This window comes from Hyaloscypha bicolor (assembly GCF_002865645.1).
Source record: "Hyaloscypha bicolor E unplaced genomic scaffold K444scaffold_118, whole genome shotgun sequence".
NCBI lineage: Eukaryota > Fungi > Ascomycota > Leotiomycetes > Helotiales > Hyaloscyphaceae > Hyaloscypha > Hyaloscypha bicolor.
The window spans coordinates 1,990,783-2,011,975 of record NW_020194620.1 but is presented as its reverse complement, the minus strand read 5'-3'; the positions used below and the strand labels follow the sequence as shown (position 1 = coordinate 2,011,975).

Below are 21,193 nucleotides of genomic sequence, written 5' to 3'. Positions count from 1 at the left end.
TTGTAGTCGAGTTCTGAAGTACGACCTTCAAAACACACTTAATCGCATTAATTGAAATTGGAGGTCTTCCAGATCGTGGTGCATTCAGGACATGACTTGTTTCCAAGGGCATATCCTCATTCTCTCTCCAGCCACGCTCTCTAGCGACAGCATGTAATCGATAAACGGTTGTTTTGGGCACTCCTGTAGCCTTTTTGATCTGAGCCGGAGTCTTTCTGTCCTCAAGCATATAGATTGCCTTGATTCTCGCACCAGTAGAGTGCTCTTTGCGTATAGCAGTAGAAACAACAAGTTCAGTTGAGGGTGCAGGTCGCATGGGAAGTACCAAAAGCGGTGGGCTTGAATCATCGTCTTCATCCTCGTCTTCTGAATCAGTAGGTAAATTATACCACGCATCGTCTTCATCTTCAGTATGCTCATCGGAATGCTCGTCATCAGACGAATCAGGGGGTGACGAGAGCTCTGATTGCCCATCTGATAAATCAGGGAAGTCAAAAAGACCTCCAAAAGTAGCCATAATAAATTAAAGCGAGAGTAAAGAAGAATAAAGAATGTGGGAGAGCTTAATGGGGGGGTAAAAGCTCAATTTACCCCGCTACCGATCACGGACGTACGTCTAAAAATATAGGGGCTAAGGCCCTATAGAACGCTGTGGCTTAATGCAACGTCCTAATCGAGCTGCATGAGGTTTCAGTGAGCCTTCAGGGGTCTTATGGCCTTGACTCAGTGTAATTACAGTGGCTGCAGGGCCAAGTGAGACACTACAGGGCATATTAGAGGCCCTAGAATTATGCATGCCCTGTATTCCCGTCACTTTATGCCGCTGTCTCCGTATAATGGTTCCCCCCAGAGCCCCCCAGGTTGCGATACCTCGCTCCTTCGAGCCACCCCAGAGGAAGTGAGTATGCATGCACTGTTTGTAACGGAAGAAAGATGGGAGACTTGGCGGTTAGATGTGCAATTTCGAGAGAGGATAATCGAGATAGGGAAGCTTCTACAATAACGGTTTTCAGCATGCGGCATGGCAAAGACGAGGCTTTTGCCTCGGGGTGATGCAGCCTGAAGCTTGATGAGCACGAGATTTGGACATTTGATATAGCCTTCAGAAACAAAAATTTCCTTACACAATCTCCCCTATTTCACTTCTTTTGCTCATCTGCTGACGTGAGGGTGTTGCTGTGAATCGCTTGGAGTCATCAAAAGCTTCCGCTAGGGGTGAGGGCACCAAGACAATCACCAGGTAGACATCTCGATCTTCGATGGGCATCTAGAAAAGCTGCCCTGTTTTGCCATGGCCGGGCTTGAAGTTCGCAGGTCTGTGGCTTCATGCCTCTCAATAATTATCGCCGAGCACACAGCAGGTACTCACACTAATGGCTTGTAGACGGACAACATGTCGTGGGCTAAACCTCACTCCTGATTTCAAATTAATTCAGTCTCCAAAGACACAACTTCATCTTCCCAACCTCTATTGCTCTATGTTTATTGGGGGATCCCAACATTTGTTTGCCAATCGCACGGTGAAGGAGCGACGTTGAAAGCAACTGCGCGACTTCCCCTTTCGATCATATTCAGCCCTCGACAGTTCAAGTCATCGCCTCACTTTTCATGACCACCAATAGCACAAATCAACCTTTTGCATCATTTACAAGACATTGTATTCATATTTCTAGCTTTGATTCAATGCGCTGCCAACCATGACTTCTGATTCAGGTGTCATGCTGGCTGCTGATCACCAAATGGAGGAGACCTCAATTGAAGTAAACTCCCTTGACGTGCCAGTCTTGTAAGTCGAAGCTGACCTTGAGTAGGTTTTCAATGCCATCTGGGCGGGACGAGACGCATCGACCAGCGAAGATGAGCAGGTGTATCATGATGTGATCAAACACTCTCCTTCTCCTTCTTTAAAGAAGGACCGCAGATCTCCGGAGTACCTTCGTCAGAAAGCCGAACGCCAACTCTATACTCTTGAGAATATTCTGGTTTTCAAGCGACAGTCGGAAGCTGCCTCATTGAATTCCAATCCCCACCACGACGGGTCATTCTTCGCTGCCGCGAACTCGCCTTCACCTTCCCGCGTGGATCGTGAGGTCCGACACATCATCGAAGCGCTCGAGAAGCAGAGGCAACTCGAAAGCAATCGAACCCAAGGCTGTGCTCTTGCAACATTGTCTCAAGGGAGAATCTCCCCCTCAGCTCCGTGCCTCACCGTAGGTTCAATCTATCACAAATTATACCACCGCTTTCTCGCACGCAGAATCATCAAGCAAACCCAAACCATGCATAACCGTCGTACTTTTATTACTTTAAATATGGATGAAACTATTGAAGATGATAACACCGGCGATGAATGGATCTCGGAAACATGCGTCGAGAAAGCTCATCGAATTCTGCAGCCGTTGGGCATTGAGATGTCGCATACACCACTCACATGGAAAGAGCATCAATTCATCTGGAACAATCCGCTGGGTAGATATGGTTGCTTCCGACCGAGCTATTTGAGGTGGAGCTGGACCGCGGTTGAGGAGTGCGAAAGTGAAGGATTTTCGAAGGAGGAATGATAAGCGAGCAAAATCAGGGGGAAATTAGGCGAGCCATTTTCATCTGGCGTGAGTCTGGTGCGATCGGGAGGGCATTGCATATCAACGGCCAGCAGATCATGTAAGCAGCGCAAATGCAGATATGAATCATTTCAAGGTCATCCAAACGTACTTTCCATGTTTTGCTGTGGGCCAAACCCTTTTCGTGCAGTTGGGATGGAAATCTGGAACACTAGCCGTTGGCCGACCATTTTGAAATGGGCTGGATCTTTTGAGGCCTATATTAGAATCCTCCCTCTTAGAAAATTTTGGAACTTCTCCCCATCTTTCAACATCACGATCAGTCAAGACCACAAGAGAACATCACTTCCCAGCGTTCCCGCGACCTTCATTCGTTGGACTTTACTCATCAGAGCTCCGATAGTTCAATCTTCCAAACCAACACCGATTAATCAGCAATATATTTCAGTCATGGAGCAACCAGCAACCAGTGAGTTGAATTTCCCAGTGATGATTCGGGTAATTGGAAATTTGCTGACGATCCAAGTTACACCCTTTAAGGGTCCTAGCTGGGCTGACATGATGGACGAGGAGGACGAGGAGATCGAGAGAATGCGTGACCAGCCCGCAACTAGTAAGTTAGATGTTCCCGCAGTGATTCGAAATTTGCTGACAATCCAAGCCACACCCTTTAAAGGTCCTACCTCGGCCGACGAAATGGACGAGGAAAACGAGAAGGGTGCTCTTCCTGAGTTTAGCCCCGGAAAGGAAGTCACTTCAGTTCAGAGTGATCTTCAGCAGACAGTCATTGTACCAGCTGAAGGCAGTTCAATGAAGAAGCCGAAGGTGACCATCCAACGCCGCCCTAATATGAAGAACCAGAAGTCTTGCAGAGCAAAGGCGAAGCCAGCTGCGCAGGCCGCTCCAATTCAATCAACCAGCGCTGTTGGTACAAATGACACAGTCTATCAACGAGGCGGCCGTGAAAAGGTTGTCAAATCCGAATCTCCAGGGCTGCAGACTACTTTATCTCAATCTACCATTACCACTGGTAAATTGATCACAAGCGATCAAGAGGATGACTGTGGAGAAGATGCGAAGTCCGAAACACCCGAAATGGATATTGCCTCATCTCAATCTACCATTGCCACTGGTACATTGAGCACAGGTGCTCAAGAAGGCGGCAGTGAAGTCGCTCGGTCGGAGTCCCCAGCATCACAGACTGCTCCATTTCATTCTACTAGCGTCGCTGGTACATTCAGCACAGAACTTCAAGCTGTTATTGAAGGATTCGCTCAATTAAAGTTCCTTATCTCTGACGACAGCTCATATTATACCGCGAGCGAAGGTTACTTCACTCCCTTGGGAAGCCCTATGCGGAGCCCGCCAGCGACAGATGATGACACACAACGAGTTGGGGACATTGACGCAATGGTACGCGGCATGCTTACGCAATCTTTTAAATCAGATGAGAAATGCTACGATAGCGCTCGAGATGTAAGTCAATATCCACTCCTTGTACAGTACATTAGAGATTTGCTAACCTCAAGTAGGGACCCCTTGGGATGTGGATTGGGAAGAAATTGGGCGATTCAAAGAATGCCACCAAGCTAGGAAAGGAAGAAAGAAAGGTTGAGCCGAAGGTTCCGAGAACCGTTCCTCTGGTTGCCGTTCCAAAATTGGAACACATCCTCAAGAAAAGACGTTCTCAGATTCAACCTTCTCGCTCCTAATCAAAGTTCAGGAAATCTTTGAGACGACTGACGAGGAACGATTGGATGGTGTTATGTGGGATTAAAGGAATGGATTAGGAATGAAGGATTTGCATGGCTGAGATCTTGCTTTTCACAGATTGGCTTTGCCATTAGAAACTTTCTTTGCATGTTTTGTCATTGTAGGGTTAATTGAACTCAATTCCAGAACAACCCTCCTGTACTCATTCCATTTATTCTGCCGTTGATTTACCTTCGAGTATGCAAGACATTGCCAATGTTAAGCTGCAGTCCAAGAGACAGGCTGACTCTTTGCTCGGAAGCCTATATAAAACCCCTTACAAGATCCCCTGCCTTCAGCAATCTATCTATTCCCGGAGCAAGTAAGTGTTACTGAGCGTCTCTTCAAGGGTAATGCTGACTCGTCGTCGCCATCGCCTCAAGTTTTCGGCTGCTATAGTCCAATCATGCGGCAAATCGGCGTCACTTACAAGACTTCTCTGGCGTCTTTGAGCTTTTACTATTGGATAGTTCGGCATCACTTAAGTCTTACTTCTGTGGCTCTTATTAATTTCAGATATATTACTCTCCGACGGCTCGGCGTCACTTATTAGACCTCACAGTAAGAGCCTGTCCTTTTAGCTTAGCTTGCCTTTTGTTAACTACGTTATGCCTGCAACAATTTACATATTGACTTCTTTTTTAGAAAGCGACGCCGGCTTAACTTCGGTCAATTGTTTCTAACTGGCTTGTTCGTTTGCTATTAGGTGTATTCACAATAACCTCAAAAACAATTTGGCGGAGCAAAATTTTCCTTGTCCACCCAACTTCGTTCAGCTTGACTGTTCATCAACAACCACATCCAAATGTCGCATATTCTGAGGAAGATACGCTCATTCAGGAAGATCAAGAAGCGGTATACCAAGCTACAAAACCAAGCTATGGTAAATTCCAACAAGAACACCCAAACCACACCTGGAGATACAATGGCCCTGAGCGGTGATACAAGCGAAGGGGTAGGAGAGGATAGCAACCGGGAGACTTTAGAGGAGGAAATCACTGTCGCTACTACTTCCGACACAAATGACAAGCAAAACAATGAAATTGGTGGTGGAGACAAGCAAGCAAACACGACAAATAAGGCAGAAGCGGATGGCAGCGCAGAGGAGGAGGCTGAGGCTGATATGGATTGGGAGTCTACATATGATGGAAGCGATTCTATAAAGGAGAGAGAGGATAACGACGATAAAGCTCTAGGAGAAGTGGAGCTTTCCGAGCTACTGCAACTCGAGAAGGAGCAACCAGACGAGTTCCTTCCCAGTTTGGAAGTCCCAACCCGCCCGAAGAGTCCCAAGCCAGCTTCAAACAACGCCCAGGAGAATGTTCCAACTTCTACGGGTACAATGCCTTTCGATTCCAAGCGCTTTGAGTGGGAAGGCGAGGAGGATGAGGAATACTCAATCGCAGATTTCATCCGAACCGATGCATTCATCTCGGATGCGGAATGGTGGCTCCAAGAGCTCCTGCCTTACAAGCAATACCGAGCCAAGTCACCAAGCTGCCTGCGAACTTGCTGTACGGTCATTGTTCGGGAAGGCGATGGTACAATGAAGTAGGGAGGTTGGTATTTGTCATTGGTTGGAGTGGTAGATTGGTGGTGAGAGGGGGCGAGATTGTTCCAGATGGTAGTGGACAATAAAGACGTCAGACAGACCCGCTGTTCTTGTGACTTAAGTACGTTGGTCCAGTATTCTTTTTAATTGTTCCTCGTGAGTCGTAATGCACGTACTTCGCTCAGGCAGGTGCTTCATTGTTCCTTTTGTTTCAAGTGCAATGGTTCTGTAGCTCTACTTATTATTCTTCTAAGTCAGGTGCAATGTTTCAGAACCTTTATTGAATGTTCATGAAACCTCTAGTACAATTATTTATAGGGTTTCTCATATTTCCCGACAATTTGAGTACATATTCTCGGCGGTTACTGAATGTTCCCAGCCATCTGAGTCCACCCCATCTTTTATAAAGAATAGTACCATTCTTTCATTTTCCACTGGGTTTGTGTGCACTTAATCGCCTCAATCCCAGTATCACGGTGTCTTGATCTTTCCTGTCTAGGAAAGTACTTTGACCCAACTTAACTCCAAGATTCATTCTTTGTTCCAATTTGACCAAGTATACTATACCACTTCACACCAGACCTGAGGGCTTTGCGAGTGTCCCCAAGGACCCTTGGAAATTGCCCAAATCCCAAAAGTGTAACATGTCTTCGGATCGAATTTTTGAGCAGTCTCCCACAAAAACCAAGTACCACGACATTATCCGTCCAAAGGTCAAAACTCCTCGCTACCAACACATCAGTCTGATTCGATATCGAACTGAAGAGCCAGAATGGAATGATGATGGAATAACCATTCCTCAGAATATAGGCCTGCATGTGCTAGACGAAGACTATCGTGCTCCAAGAACTTCGCCACCATTTATATGTCTTCAATCCAATAATTTTTGGTTCCCGTTGACTTCTTTGAAAGAGCGGGAACGTCTGTATCAGGAAGGAATTAAATCCACAGACACCCTGCTGACGGTTGGGCAGATTCTACTTGCCGGAGATAAAGAAATGGGGAGATGAAGATGTAGACCAAGTTCGCTAAGAAACTCTTGGACCTATGCTTAAGGTTGGAAATGAACCTCCAAGTTGAGCACTGAATCCAAATAAATAAGCAGGCTTTAATATTAACGATTCTGCGAAGTCAAATAAAATAACCTGGCTTCATCCCTCCCGTGTTCCAGAATCCAACCTTCATGTTTACTTCAACCTCTTGTATCCTTGAGATCCCAAGAATTTGGGATTTGTTTGACTGTCACCCTTGGCACTACTTCAGGGTTTTGATTTGTTCCCTGTTACGAAGTGCAAGATGCTTCCCCCAATTGGCTGTCGTGTCCGTATTCGTACCATGCATTAGTTCACCAGGTTAGCTTGGAGGCAGCTATTCGTAACCCCCAATGGGAGGCAGGCTAAACGCTACAATCTCACTGTATGTGGCCTTTCTGCTTGAAGACCCCTGACTGCGTTGCTGACCCCCAACTCTAGGGTCTGAGCAGATTTTACCATATTGCTCTCCTTGATTAACTGATAAAATTTTCCGTCCGGGCCATCCTCTCAATTTGAATCTCTACAAAACCCCTTTCGGTTATTGATAATAAGAAATGCTTTATTCTATCACTACCTGCTGGTATTTTGCGATCACTGTCCTCTTCCTTTTCTCGTGGCTCGCAAATAGACTTCTGATCCCAAAACCCCTACGAAGAGCGCGGCGTAGAGTGACGGAATACAGGGCATTTAGTCTCGGCCTGCATTGCAGCTTGTGTTTCAAGGGGCTGGTCCGCTATAAAGCCCTATATTTATAGGCCGCGTACACTTACCAGGAGACCTTCGCGAGCTTATGGGCGATCTTTAGGGGTGTTTCTGCTACTGGCCGAATAACTATAGCGCTCGGATGCTATAAGGGTTGCCATGATAGGGCCTATTAGCGAGTGATCCCCTGTAAGTACAGGGAACAAGCCCCCAAAGGGTGTGGCACCATTTATCTAGGCTTATCCGCTCCGCTGCCGCCAGCTACTGTACGTCCTTCGCTTAAATATACAGAACATCAAAACTCCGACTCTTCCACCGTATATCCATTTGTAGTCTCTTTATAAAAGTAAAATAAAAGGCAGTATGAGAGCTGACTAGATGGTTTTTTATTACTTGATAAGAGGACCTAAGTCTCATATTATTATGTGGAGGTGTATTCACGTTTGACGTTGAGAGAAAGTCTTGACGGAAGGCTCAGATGGTGGCAGCGGAACGGATGGCGTGCTATTCGAGGCAACAGCCTACGATTATAGGGTCTTATAGTGGACCTTTTGGTAGAAATCCCCTGTAGTCCGGTTACTTTATGCCGCGATCTACGTACCTGGAATTCCTCAAAATCGCTTTGCACGCTTCATGCCATGGGGGACATCGCTGGTCTTCATTTCTTACGGAAGGGATCGGTCTTGAGTTGATTCTCTTGGCAATGTCTGAAATACAAGTCTTGGTTACCTCATTTCAAGGGTCAGCCCAATCCTACTTCTCGCAGATCTCCCCGAGATCAAAGACATCGCTGTGAAAAGAATTAATGAGGTCGGGCGATCAAAGCTGCTCACACACGGATTCGAGGTCGCCGTTCCGTCTGCCACACCTTGCACGCAGAGCACAGATGCCTTCAATTGCCAGAAACGGCTGTGGAATTTACATTCTCAATCCCGAGTTCCTGGAAAGCGTTGCAAGCCCATGTTTTGACGCTAAGATTCGACGATTGGTCAACCTTTGGAAACTGAAAGCCAAGATTGTGGTTCTACCTTTGCAGCCCTCGCAGACCTTCGTCGAACAACTCGGGAGGTATTGTGGAGGCTGCTTCTGGGCTATAAGCTTGAGCTCACTGATGCCAGCATCTGCCATCTTCAAGAAAACATGAATGCGGATATTGCTGGCATATCAAGTCCCAAGTCCCCAGACTTCTTTCGAGCCTTCAAATTGGTTCACGATAATTACTAGAATATTCTCAGCAATGTACAAATCGGTCTGCAATAATTTCTCACCTTTCCTTGTCGCAAAGAAGAGAACGGAAGCGGTATTGCAAAGGTTTCTAAATTATACGTGCACGCTACTTAGTGAAGGGCGACCAACCATTCCTTGTGGGTTGACCGAGGCAATCGAAGCAATAATGTGACAGTGTCGGATGAGGCATTAACAGACAAACTCCTTGATCTCCTCTACACTGGACACGAGAATATTGCCTTTGCGACTGGATAGGCACTGAAATACCTTGCTAATCATCAAGAGATTCAATAGCGCATGTGTCAAATTGAAGTGGTTGGACGCCTTGATTCTGTGATTATCAAAGGCTGGGAAGCCCCTTAATAAGTACAAAATCTACTAATCTCCCACTAGTCTCCCAGCCTCCTAACGTATTCCCCACCTTCGACGGTACTGATGAAGATTCCGACTCAGAGGAAGAGGGGGAAGTGTTCCAGGCAACTTCCCAGAGGAGGTCCTGTCTGGTAGTGGGAGTGGAAGCAACGGGAAGGTTTCCAGAGGACGTCTTCGTTCTCGGAATCCCCATCCCCTGAATCCCCCTACGACACAATATGCAGCAGAAAAGCTCAGAGCTGCACGGAGAGAGAACCACGAGGAGATCGAAGGATAAGAGCCAAAAGAATTAAAGCCGGGAAAGAATCTCGAAAGCACCAGCCGAGGTACAATAAATCGATTCCTCACTCCATAAAGTTTATTTAAGGCCTATCTATCCTAAACACCCTTTAAGGTTTCTGTGACGAAAAAAAAAGCAAACCATAAGTTGACCAGACCTCGCGGACACCCTAATGAATTTCTATGCTGACAAGCCTATATAGGTGTATCCACTCTCTGCGCCGCAGAGTTTCTGCCACATTTCTCAGTTGGCTCTTAAACTAATAGCCCTAAGTCTCGTGTGACCATGGCAGCAATCATACCCGGCAGCAGTTGAATCCACTACACCCCCAGGCTTCCGGGGAGTTGGTCTTCCTGACATCTACAACCTGTAGTGAGACATCATTTCGTCTTCTTTATTAACACTTCGTTGTTCATCACAATGCATTTGCGCTTGCGGGGTCGTATTGTTATCAAACAAAGGAAACAATACACCCGGTTCTCCAAATTCTTTCTTTATAAAGATAACAATCTCATTTTGGCACATCATAAACAGGCAAGCTGATCAGGGGCCTGTCATTCCACTCGGTATCCCTCCACTGCAACCATCCCAGAGAGAACAAATTATTCAACCTCTCCAACCCCCGCTCACTTCACCGCATCTGGACAATGTTTCCAGTAGATATTCCCCGAGAGCAAGAACTTCACAAACTTGCTAAAAACCTCAAGACCGGGGACACAGCTTCGTGGCGAGAATTTGTTGAGGACGGGGAGAGGAAGTTTTGTGGACACGAGATGAGTGTGCTCAAAAGGTTCATCAGACGCATGACTGGTATCCACAATAAGCTGAAATTTCCAGATAGGCTCACACGAGATCGCTCAACAGCCACAAAACTCTGGAACAACTATATTGAAGCACGCCAAACGCCAGCACAAGCCGCTGAGAGAGTCCACTCTCTTGCAACATACAAAGCTCCGGGGCCAGCAGCATCACTCAACACTGCACGGGAGCGGCTCAATGAGCGAATTGAGACTGATCCGGGAATGAGAGCGTATGTTCAAAAACAGCAAGAAAACGACGAAATCCTGAAGAACTTTGACTTTGCAGGAGATCGCTTGCAAAAAGGCAAAGTATACAAAGAAGGGCCGCTGAGACCAGACCGGAGAGGGCAATTCCCGCTACAACTCACGAAGACAAAATCTGTTCGTAGGGCACACCTCAAGCGCCCCTACGTTGCAAATATGATGAAAGTGGATGACGTTAGGGTATCCTCATGCTTCGCTGTAAGCATCGCCACTTCAAACCTTAAGTCAGATCTACTCCGGAACGACCCTAATCTGGGGAAGCATGTGATTAAACGAGGTAAAGAGTCACCACTCAGACAGAGTGTCACTCTTCGCGTGTTTAGCGGCTTCGAACAAGAAATAGAATATATGGAGGAGAATCTTGAATGGGATATTAAAGACTTGAAGCAAGAGATCGCGAAGTTCGAGAGAAAGAACTTCGCCTGTCGAACAAGGCCCAAGGTACCGAGTCATCCTCGAACTAAAGTCTCTCAAATGTGTGGGCGCTAGGCTTCTGTGAGTCAAGTTTGGCATTATTGGTTATCCTCCACTTAGTGCGGGACTTTTCAATTTAGAAATGGACGCTTGTCCGTCCAGCATTTCCATGTAGAAGCAATTTAACCACAGCAAATAAAAGAAAACTTCCCAAACTTGTTCAGAAAGCCCTGTGGGTGATTCCACTTGCGATAACCCAAACTCCCCAGACCTGTTGTGCTTTCCAATCTTTCTCGGATTCGAATCACAATTGAAAAGCCAATCAACCAACACCACATGCGATTGCCAGGTTGTTAACACTACTGTTACATCGCTAAGCTCTTCTACAAACTTCACCGCCGTGTTTTGAATGGGACATCATCCTTTAAACCCTTACCAATCCCTCCAAACATTAAATCTTTTAAGAATCTCACAAACCTGACCAGTTTTCGTTTACCCTGCGGCTATTTTTGCAGCTTCTGTGGACGCAAACACATCAACACGGAAACTACCATTCCCCAGCCAGCACACGAGGCCAGTGACACAATCAGCTTCCTTCGTGTCCAACACCAATCTACAGACAATAGGAGAAAACAAACATCTAGTCCTAGATAAACGTGTTAGAATAACTTCCGCTCCTCGTAAGTGCTTCGGCAAATTTATTTTACCATACTGACAATCTGAAATATCTACGCGGTTTAAATGCAAATCTGTATCTTAGCTAACTAGAAATCAACAGGGCCTGACGAGAATCGCAGCATCAACGCAAAGGATTCCAACGAATAACGCATCAACCACCTTCACCAAACCAAACCAAACCAAGCCTCACCTAGCCTTAAACCTTTTCCTGCAGATTCATCAAATACAGGCGATAGTTGTTACACCGCAGCCAGACCTATCCGTGAGGCCAAGAACCATGGAATCGACATTGCTATTGCTTCTAGGGCGGTACGTCGGACTTCGAGAGGTCCTACCACCGAAAGCAGCCTGACATCAACCTTCAGGCCCAAAAGATGATACTTCACTCAACTTTTAAGCTTCTGCAGCATAAACAAGATCTTCTCATAACTTTCTACCGCCGCAAAAAATCCGACATTCCAAAGAACTCTGGCAACGATACGTCGAAATGGATTAGCAAGGAACAACAAGACTAATGGCGCAGATTCATTGTAGAGAAATTGACGATAGAGCGAGGCATACAGAGAAGGTGGAATATGCGCAGTGGGAAAATGCTCTCTGTCTGCTGCAGTTACCATGACCTCCCAGTCCAAGGCAGTACATCCACATCTTCTCAGGGTCGAAAAAAGGATGGTGCATACGAGGGAATGTTTACGCAGTTCTCAAATAATTTACGAATATAGAATAAGGGTAGATGTCACAGAGCAGGAGAAGATGGGGTTTATGGGTCTCAAGGCATATTTGGAGCTAGTTGAGAGGCTTTTTGGGGTTCTAACTCGACTTGCAGAAATGCTGAGCATGCGTGAAGAGCATTTAGCCTCTGTATTTTCACAGTTTTTACTGTGCTTTTCTTTCGCTAGGTCAGGGAAAATCTTCCGTTAATGATTACCGCTCTCACAATCAAAGCAGAATTGATTGTGTTCTTGGCAATAATGGAATCCTGAAGAATGCCCTCAATCACATATGCCATGTAATATATGCGGTCGTTGTGATAACTTGAATTGGGCCACTAGCTTCGTTAGACGACTCTGTAGTCTATATAGAACTACCTTGATAGAAACCATGCCAAATCTGTAGATAATAGCACGACGTGCATATTCCAACTGTATTTCTACCGCTCCATTGTTACTTGCCTCCCATGACGTCAACGAAATCCTTCAGGCGGTGTTGACCCATTGTTAATAAATTTTGGAAGCCGTTCCTATGACCCAGGCTTTTTATTTACTTCAGATTTTGCCCCTATCATCCCATCCATTATTGGTCAGCAGCCGACGGCTAGTCCAATTAGAGACAGTCCCACCTCGCTTAAACGACCAGGGTGCGCTCTCCTCCTGCACATATTTACAGACTGTAGAACTCCGACCAGGCAACCATTTTTCAACTCCATCACAACTTTCGATGACCAAAATTTTCGATACATCTTGATAGATCTATTTGGCATCTGCACATTTTGGATCTGGTGAGCTACAGGAGGCTAGAGATTCATAGTGTAACCTACTCACTCAGCAAGCCTGCGTCTTCTGCTCCTCATCGCACTTCAACCAGTGCAACTATCACAAATTTTGAATTTGCCTGTCTGTCCGTTCGACTCTCTCTTTCGGTGAGTCTCCTTCTTACAAGCACCTACAGTATCCTCATCCATCCTTCAAGAGTAGCACATCCTATCCACCTCCTCTTCTCAAGCCATCTTCGATCTTCACTAACGCCTAGCTTTCCTTCAACTATTTTTGATCAAGACCTAATTCACGTTATTGGTGATTGGCTGACACTTTCTTCAGTGTAGCTCCCTCAACGCTTCTTCGAATAACTCCGCGCAAAGTCGAACTTTACTGACGTCTTTACCAAACCGCCAGTTCTCTCAGCCCGCAAATACTGAATAGGATTCAAGCGGGGCACAGGACCAACCTGAATCATTTGAGAGAGATTTTGACATGGACCGTTACGGTAATCAGAACAATGGCAACCCGAGATGGCACAGGGAAGAACAATCAGAAGAGCAGAACACTCAGTTTGGTATTCAAAATCCGAGCAACTTTGAAACAAACTCAATAGGCGGTTTGCAATACCCTCACGACCAAGGACTGACCTCACTCTCCCAAGGACACATTCAGCTATTTGGGAACCCTGGTCATCAAACTCCTGTTTCCTCTGCTATCAATCCGAATCGGCTGGATTTATATCACCATGACCCTTCAACCCATATGCAAGCTACCAGCAGCAACCTCCCAATACATCCAAGCAACCAGACAACGATGAACACTTCCTGGCCTTCTAGTCAGGAATTTTTCCATAATCAGACCTTCACAGGGCAGGCTCGCACACAAAACAACCATCAGGCAATATCCACTCTGCCCATATTGCACGGACCATTTTACAACCCGCCCCCTAGCAACCAACCCAATAATCACAATAGCCATACAAGATTGGACAGCGAGTTTGATGCTCCACAGCAAACTGCAGGTGTATCTCCTTCTCGAGTCGACACGCGCAATTCTTCCGAACCTGAAGAAGAATCCGAACGCGAGTACATTGATCCGGGTACCAGTCGGCCACTTCGCGATTTCTTGCCACACGAAAGAGTTCTCCTCCAAACCTTTTACTTGATAAGAAATCCAACTGCTCCCACACCGACGTTCCACCAGGCAATGTTGTGGTGGCTCGATTTGCCCACTAGGGGATATGACGAGTGGAATAGGTTTGTTCTTTCCAGGCAGAGCAGGCTGGAAGCCAAGGATAGAGCCGAAGCTGTGAAGAAACATGTAAACCAGCTGTGGGCTATCAAGCAAAAGGCAGTGGCGATGGCAAGGAGCCTCCACAGAGGCAGCGAACACGGTAAAGTGGGCAGAAAAGTCGGAAGCAAGAACAAGCCGAAGACTGATGCTCCAGTCAAAGGCTCCCGTGTGAGCAAGAGTACCAATCCGAAAAAGACTACAGCTAAGAAGAGACAGAAGCAGCCTATTTGTAAGTGAAGAAATCCCTCAAATCTTCGGACTTCAACTTAAGATCGTTTTGTATCAGCACTCGCTAATTCATAGACATAGCTGAACCCTCGGACGAAGGGAAAGATCAAGTTGAGGGAGCGAGCAATGAAAATTTCGAGGAGAAGCAAGAATATAGGGATGGAATGGGATCTGCATATGGATCTGGCTTGGAGTCGGAGGACGAGCACAATTGATGACCGGGGGTCACAGTTATGGATGGACAAATTGCCGTATGTTTTGGACCAATAAGAATGGGGAACGGCGTCTTTAGCATTTGGGAAGGGGGAATTCCCATGTTGATCTCCCTTTCGCAGATATCGCAAAATGAGAAAGCCAAAATAACATCTGATCAGAGGGAAGGGTTGAGGCGCGGCATAATGAGTCAGGACATGATTTCTTTTCAAATGAAGTACCTCAATTCCCAAGGTGAATTTACTTGGTTTTATATATTCCCGTCCTCACTTCTCATCCAGATCTCTCCCAAAAAGCTTTATAATACAGGAGCAAGCAACTGTTCATGCCAAAAGCACTCGGTGAAGACCAAGATTGAAAGTGTTGACGAGATCTGCAAGGATGTAGCGACTCCTTACAAGCGAGTTACCCCTTAATATGCGAGATGACACTGTGTCGTGGCTGTTAGTGAGCATGTGCAGTGCGGAATTTTATGAGTCCTGAAGCAAGGCTTCCTTGTCTAAATGAGACTGGTGAACAAAGCTGTATCAGATGAGCAGTTGTCATTGCAAGGCTGGCCAGCCGATACCGGCGTCATTTAGGAAGCTTTTAAGGTACGAAGGCGAGGCTAAGTTACACTTGCAATGTAATATTTAAGCCTCGTCCTTTGACGCTAGCCGACTGTTCGTCACCTTTCGTTAAAATTCCGTTTACTCCGTTACCACCGGTTCACTTATCGACGAAAATTTCTTTGAAGACCAACCGCTTCCTCAGATCCGATCTTCGATCTGTCAGAACAAATCTCTTTCTACACATTCTCAGCCCTCAGTCAGTAAACTCGTAAGCTTCGAGGCCGGGGCACAACAAATTCAGTGGCAGGTGATCCAGTTCTGTTCACTCGATTGTTCCACCAGATTCCGACGCCTGAGCACCATATCGTGCAATCCAAAGATAAGACCAATCTACTTGATAATCAAGGCTTCACCTTAGGTATGTTGTGAATCACTTAGGACTTTCCCCACGTACGTACTCCTTCTAACGTTCCTCCTTGGTACAGACACAACTGCCCATCGAATTTACAAGTAGCAATCGAGCAATTAAGTTAATCCAATATGGCGGAATTTACCCAAACCACGACTATTGATGACGTCTTGATGTGGGAGAAATTGGGCTGCGTTCCTTACGGCATTGACGTTCAGACGTGGAAGGACAACGATGCGAACAAGACTCCCCCAACTTGCGAAGAGGATGAGAATGGCGAACTTCGGTTTTACAATGGCGAGACTAGCCGTCCTTGCCGTAACCTCTGTGAATTCGAGAAGGAACTTCTGAAGGTGTTTTGGTTTCAGCATGCGCCGCATCTCCCTATCCCTTCCTTTAAGGACCTCGAGATCTGGCGTCAAACACTGACCAGTCCCGGCTTGGATGCCTGGAATGCTTTTGTCAGTGCTCACCAGACCGCTGCTCAGAAGAAAGAGAGGGATAATGCCATCAAGGCCTGGTTCGAGATGATGCACGATGCTTATTGGCACAAGGAGAGAAACTGCGCCTGCAGAGCAAGCTACCGCAATAAGCAAGATGAACCTTTGGTTGAGCCAACACTGGCTCAAATTACCAAGTCAACCCAAGATATTCACTCTCGAGGTATGGGTCCGACCAAGGAAGGCAGCAAGAAGAGTGGCAAGAAGGCTGTTGCTGATATAACCCCATCTAAGGAGCGCCAGACTCCCATGAAGGCTACTGAGATTTTTGAGGCGGATACTGAGGAGGATTTTGCCAATGAGGCTTTCAACAATATCTTTGACCAGGGAGATCTCCACCTGGAGAAGCGATACGAGTTAATGCTCAAGAAAGCTGCAGAATCGAATACCTTCGCGAACGAACTGCAAGCTCCCAAGCGCAAATATCTCGTACAGAAAGCTCCCAAGAAGTCTCAACCCTTCAAGGAGATTGTCGAAGACCCTGAAGAGATGGTTACAAAGAACTCTGAGAACATTTCCGTCAAGGAAGCTAGCTTTGCTGCCTTGGCTATTGAGAAGGAAGTTGACGATGAGGAGATGATGGATGCTCCAACTAAGGAAGCACTACCTGCTCCAAAGCGCAAGTATCTCGCAAAAAAGGCTCCCAAGAAGTCCGAGCCTTTCAGAGAGACTGCTGAGGAGCCTGACGAAATGGTTACAGTTGAGCAAGTTCCCAACAGGGAGTTCATCCTTCCCGGTTTTGCTGTTTATCAAGGCAACGATGATGAAGAGATGATGGGTGCTCCAGTCAAGGAGGCAAAAACGCCGGCACGCAAGACTCCCAAGAAGAATGCGGCTTCTGAGAAGAAGACCAAGACTTCCGGCATATCTGCTACTACGACTCCTGGCAAGATGGTTACCAACGACAAACCCAGCAAGAAGCTCAACTTTGCAGGCTTGACCTTCGAGGAGCAAAACGACTACGAGATGATAGATGCTCCATTCAAGACACCCACCACGCCTTCCAACCGCATCCGCAAGCCTTCTGCCAAGAAGATCGCTGCCACCACTACCCCCACTCCGGCTAAGAAGCGCAAGACAACCGCGGAGAAGAATGCAGATGATGTTTGTAATGGTGACGACGAGACACCTTCAAAAAAGCGCAAGGGAGTAAAGAAGGAGCATGTCGGGGTCGAAAAGTCTAGCAATATCACCCTCCTTTGAGGTACATGTGTTGGGGATGGTGAATATACTGGGAGGGTTCGTTGTCTTTGCAGTCAGGTCTTAAGTGTTCCGGTGATTATGAAGACACACACTGGTGGTTTTCGAGATTTCCATCGACTGGTCTTAATTGATCTGGTCATGTTGAGAGCATATAAGGAGCCTTCCTGAGGTTCGTGTACACTGGCCTTAATTGATCTGGTCGTACCGGAAGATTACCTCGAAGGTTTCTGACACAATCTGCTGACTGATCTTGATTGATCTGGCCACGGTGGAGCAACTTTTCTTTTCCTTGACATAATGGTGCGTTTTGCACAACAAAATGAACAGAGGTTCAGTGAGTTTCGCAGACTGGTCTTAAGTTATCTGGTGATTGCGGAACAGATTTGAGTTAGTTGGATGGTGATTCTGAAGCACTGAGATGTACCTAGAAAACAATAAAACTTTTATGGTCTCAATTGCTGCTCTTCGGTGGGAGAGCAAATCGCATTAATCCGTAGCGGAGTGGACATTCCGAAGGCTAATTGGCCTTCAGTTTCACAGAAAAGTACGATACATCTCTTGCAGGGATTTTCAGCAAGATGAATTCATCAATCCTGATTCCTAAATACCAGTCTTCTATTTCGATCTCCCTGCAGCCAAGCTCCTACACACGAATTTCCTCTTCACGGTCGCGCCTTCCCCAAAAGGATTCTGCAGCGAGCTACTTCACAAGAGAGATGCCTGTAGCTGAGCTTCCTCGAGCTGGACGTGCTTCTCTCAACACCCAAATAATCTTCCCCCAACCTCCGCGGTCACACTTTCAGGCAACTCCTAAACACCAATATTTGTAAGCTGTCTAGTACCCCACGAAGACGGGGAGCTCATACATCGATTAGGCTTCACATCCACTTCTTTCCTTCTGGCAAACCCCAGCGCGACCAAACCCACTTCACGCCCGGCTCAAACCCAAAAATCCAGACAAAACTTTTCGTTCACGGTTTTACAACGACTACATGATTGGAGCCAAGGGTAGGTGCATGCAAATCAAGCACATGGTAATGGCAAGAAGCTAAATAGTCCGCACACAGAGCTCGGAAACGCCAAGATGCCACTGTCCCTGGACCAGTCCGAAAGCCTCACTGAGCCATTCAATCGGAAAACCAAACGGCCCTTGTCTCCAAGGCACTCGAAATCCAATTCATGTGCGAAGGAAGAATCAATTACAAAATCTCCTGTCTCCTCCCAAAGAATCGCTGGATTCTGGTCGACAGAAAGGCTGGAGCGGCCTTCTGGCGCGAACTTCTTGGACACTCGAGCAGGAACCTGGCGGGACAAACAATTTGCTTGTCAGAACCGCTGCGAGCCTCCACCAGAGTTTCCTCTGGCTTCACTCTATTCGGCGATTATCTCTCGTGTATTTCCAAGTTTCCAGCGCTTCTCTGGTTCCTCTCCAAGAAAGGAAAGTACTGTACATCCCGTACGAGCACCGCACACGATACTCAAGCCCTTGAAATCTGCCTGCGATCTACGCTTCTAGTCCACATGCTAGTTTCCAACGTAGATAGACTTGCCATGTGGTCCCGCGACTTTCACAAGATGGCCTTCAAGGCCGAGATTGTCTCGGTCTTGCTCATGGTAACCCTCGTCTGTGCCACCGTGTCATCCTTACGAAGCTCCACGACACCGTTCTGCTTGAAGGTGATCTCCAAGGTACTAACGGGACTTCCGAGGACGTAGTCCTTGGTCGTTATAACAAGGAGGTTATTGGTGGTGCTTAATCTGTTTCCGCTGCCATCAGGAGCTGTAATGGGTGAAGTTCAACTAATGTGATATGAAGGCGAAGAAGTAGCAAGCGATGAGAAATGATAGGATTTCGGGGGGGATTGTACTTCTAAAAAATACAAGTTGCTTGCCCATACATGTGGATACATACGGTAAATTCCAAAAACGGCCTCTGATTACTCTTCCCTTCTCTTCCTTGCATTTTGGAGCTACTCATCGTTGCCTTGCTTAGTGGTTATAAATTCTCATCGACATATCTTGTGTTGACAAAACGAACTCGTAGCTCTGAAAAGATGGTCCTGTAGTAGGAGTAAGCAGCACAAGTATGAAGTATTCTCGTCCATTCGACCTTAGCTGCAGCAGGGCCTTGAAGCACTGCCATTCAAATGTGTTTGGTCTGCTAGCTAGCAAAATGAGTATCCTTCCAGTATTACGGAGAATTTCTGATACAGTTTTCTATCCTCAGGAGTGGGAGCCCCCCACTGGGCTCAAACCATCCTCCCGTTCGACTGCCCATGAGGACCTCGTCTTTGTATCCTTGTATGTATCCCGTACGGCATTATCCCTGCGCTAATCAACCCTCGCCTCCCGAAACGCAGCAAACCCAGCCTGTACCCAATATCGAGGCGTGATAGGCTGAGAAGAGGATGCAGTGGACGATGGCGGGATAGCGAATAGAGTGCCGTGATTTGGACGATTACTAGTAGATCCTGACCAGATTTGAGTCTTCAAGATAGGCGGAGGAGCTGCAAAGTGTGATTCGATACTGAAAGTAGAGATTTTGTAGCGCTGACGCTGGATAAGAACCGCCATTGGATCAGTAACACCTGCAAGCCCTTGGCTTGCGAGAGAGGAGTTGGTCGGCAGGTTCACTTGACTACAGAAGGTAGAGGCGAGCTAACGGGGGTAAATAGACCACAGGAGTTGAGCGTTTGCTGGCTACTTTGCTGCTCTTGGGTATCTGCAGCTGCGGTAACGGTCTAGAGTAGAGGCCAACCATATATGATCTCTAGCTGTCCAGTCCCAGCCAAGCTCATTAGACAAAAGGCTGAAACTCACTACGTTAGGTATTTGCAGAGATATCCGTGGGCATGTGAAATCCAGCTGTCTGCCACGCCCTTGACTTTTTGTTCTTCTTTCCTAATGATCGTCCATCTAATAGAACCATACATCCTCCCTCGCGGCCTAAGAACCACCTCTTAACTAGCCATTATCAGCTACAAGTCATTTTGTACTTTGTAGTCGCAGTTCGTTTCCTCTCTTCCCATTATCCACTCTTTATACGCTTTATTTCCGCACTTGTATGCACCCGAATGCCCTCCTGTGGGTTCTATTCGTGGTTTCGGCAGTTTTTCGAGATGTCGCTTATTGTGATTTCGTAGTAAGAGAAAGGATATATATAGTAGGGGGATCCAGAGGGGAAAAGCGTCAGCTAAAGGAAGAGAAACATAGCGGAGCAGAATCAAAGACAAGTAATCGGCCTGCTCAGCCTGCAGCTCTTTCCATCTATCTGAATGAGGGGAATGAGATGCACGTACCAAACAATTATCCTCGAGTTTGGTGGGGAAAGAAGAGAACAAGTCGAGTTGAAGGGTGCGTTCAGGGCAACAAGATTGACAAATCAAGAGGAAGAGGCAAGCATAAACATGGGTTGTATGTAGATTGCGAGCACAAACGAAGACGAGTGGTGGCACTTCCCGTGTGTAAGATTTTGAGCAGGCATGGTACGAAGTTGTTTGATTAGAGGATAGAGAGGAAAATGGCCAATGACAGGTGGTTTTCCTACCACAGAGACAAACATGTCTTCTCTTTCATAAATGTCCCGGCTGTCATAGCCCACTGTCTGAGGTCCAGTCCCAGTGACGTCAAACCATCTCGCCGATAGGTTCAAGTTTCCCAGATCTCTCGGTAACCAAAGTCG

General features: G+C 46.7%; 5 protein-coding genes across 5 annotated transcripts; all 5 read left to right on the top strand.

Moving 5' to 3' along the window:
• Nucleotides 1-1,697: 1,697 nt before the first annotated feature.
• Nucleotides 1,698-4,273, top strand: K444DRAFT_633019 (uncharacterized protein; the record flags this gene model as incomplete). The annotated part of the gene is made up of 6 exons (XM_024883554.1): nt 1,698-1,760; nt 1,812-2,535; nt 2,698-3,030; nt 3,088-3,174; nt 3,223-4,037; nt 4,094-4,273. The coding sequence occupies 6 exons, from the start codon at nt 1,698-1,700 to the stop codon at nt 4,271-4,273; spliced, it is 2,202 nt and encodes a 733-aa protein (XP_024733533.1).
• An 845-nt stretch (nt 4,274-5,118) lies between these two features.
• K444DRAFT_633018 (uncharacterized protein) lies at nt 5,119-5,868 on the top strand (the record flags this gene model as incomplete). Its single annotated transcript, XM_024883553.1, has 1 exon — nt 5,119-5,868. One exon carries the CDS (start codon nt 5,119-5,121, stop codon nt 5,866-5,868), a length of 750 nt encoding a protein of 249 aa, XP_024733532.1.
• A 4,259-nt stretch (nt 5,869-10,127) lies between these two features.
• K444DRAFT_633017 (uncharacterized protein) lies at nt 10,128-11,033 on the top strand (the record flags this gene model as incomplete). Its single annotated transcript, XM_024883552.1, has 1 exon — nt 10,128-11,033. One exon carries the CDS (start codon nt 10,128-10,130, stop codon nt 11,031-11,033), a length of 906 nt encoding a protein of 301 aa, XP_024733531.1.
• Nucleotides 11,034-13,606: 2,573 nt separating this feature from the next.
• K444DRAFT_633016 (uncharacterized protein) lies at nt 13,607-14,850 on the top strand (the record flags this gene model as incomplete). Its single annotated transcript, XM_024883551.1, has 2 exons — nt 13,607-14,636; nt 14,717-14,850. 2 exons carry the CDS (start codon nt 13,607-13,609, stop codon nt 14,848-14,850), a joined length of 1,164 nt encoding a protein of 387 aa, XP_024733530.1.
• Nucleotides 14,851-15,939: 1,089 nt separating this feature from the next.
• K444DRAFT_633015 (uncharacterized protein) lies at nt 15,940-17,511 on the top strand (the record flags this gene model as incomplete). The annotated part of the gene is made up of 1 exon (XM_024883550.1): nt 15,940-17,511. One exon carries the CDS (start codon nt 15,940-15,942, stop codon nt 17,509-17,511), a length of 1,572 nt encoding a protein of 523 aa, XP_024733529.1.
• Between the last annotated feature and the right edge of the window lie 3,682 nt (nt 17,512-21,193).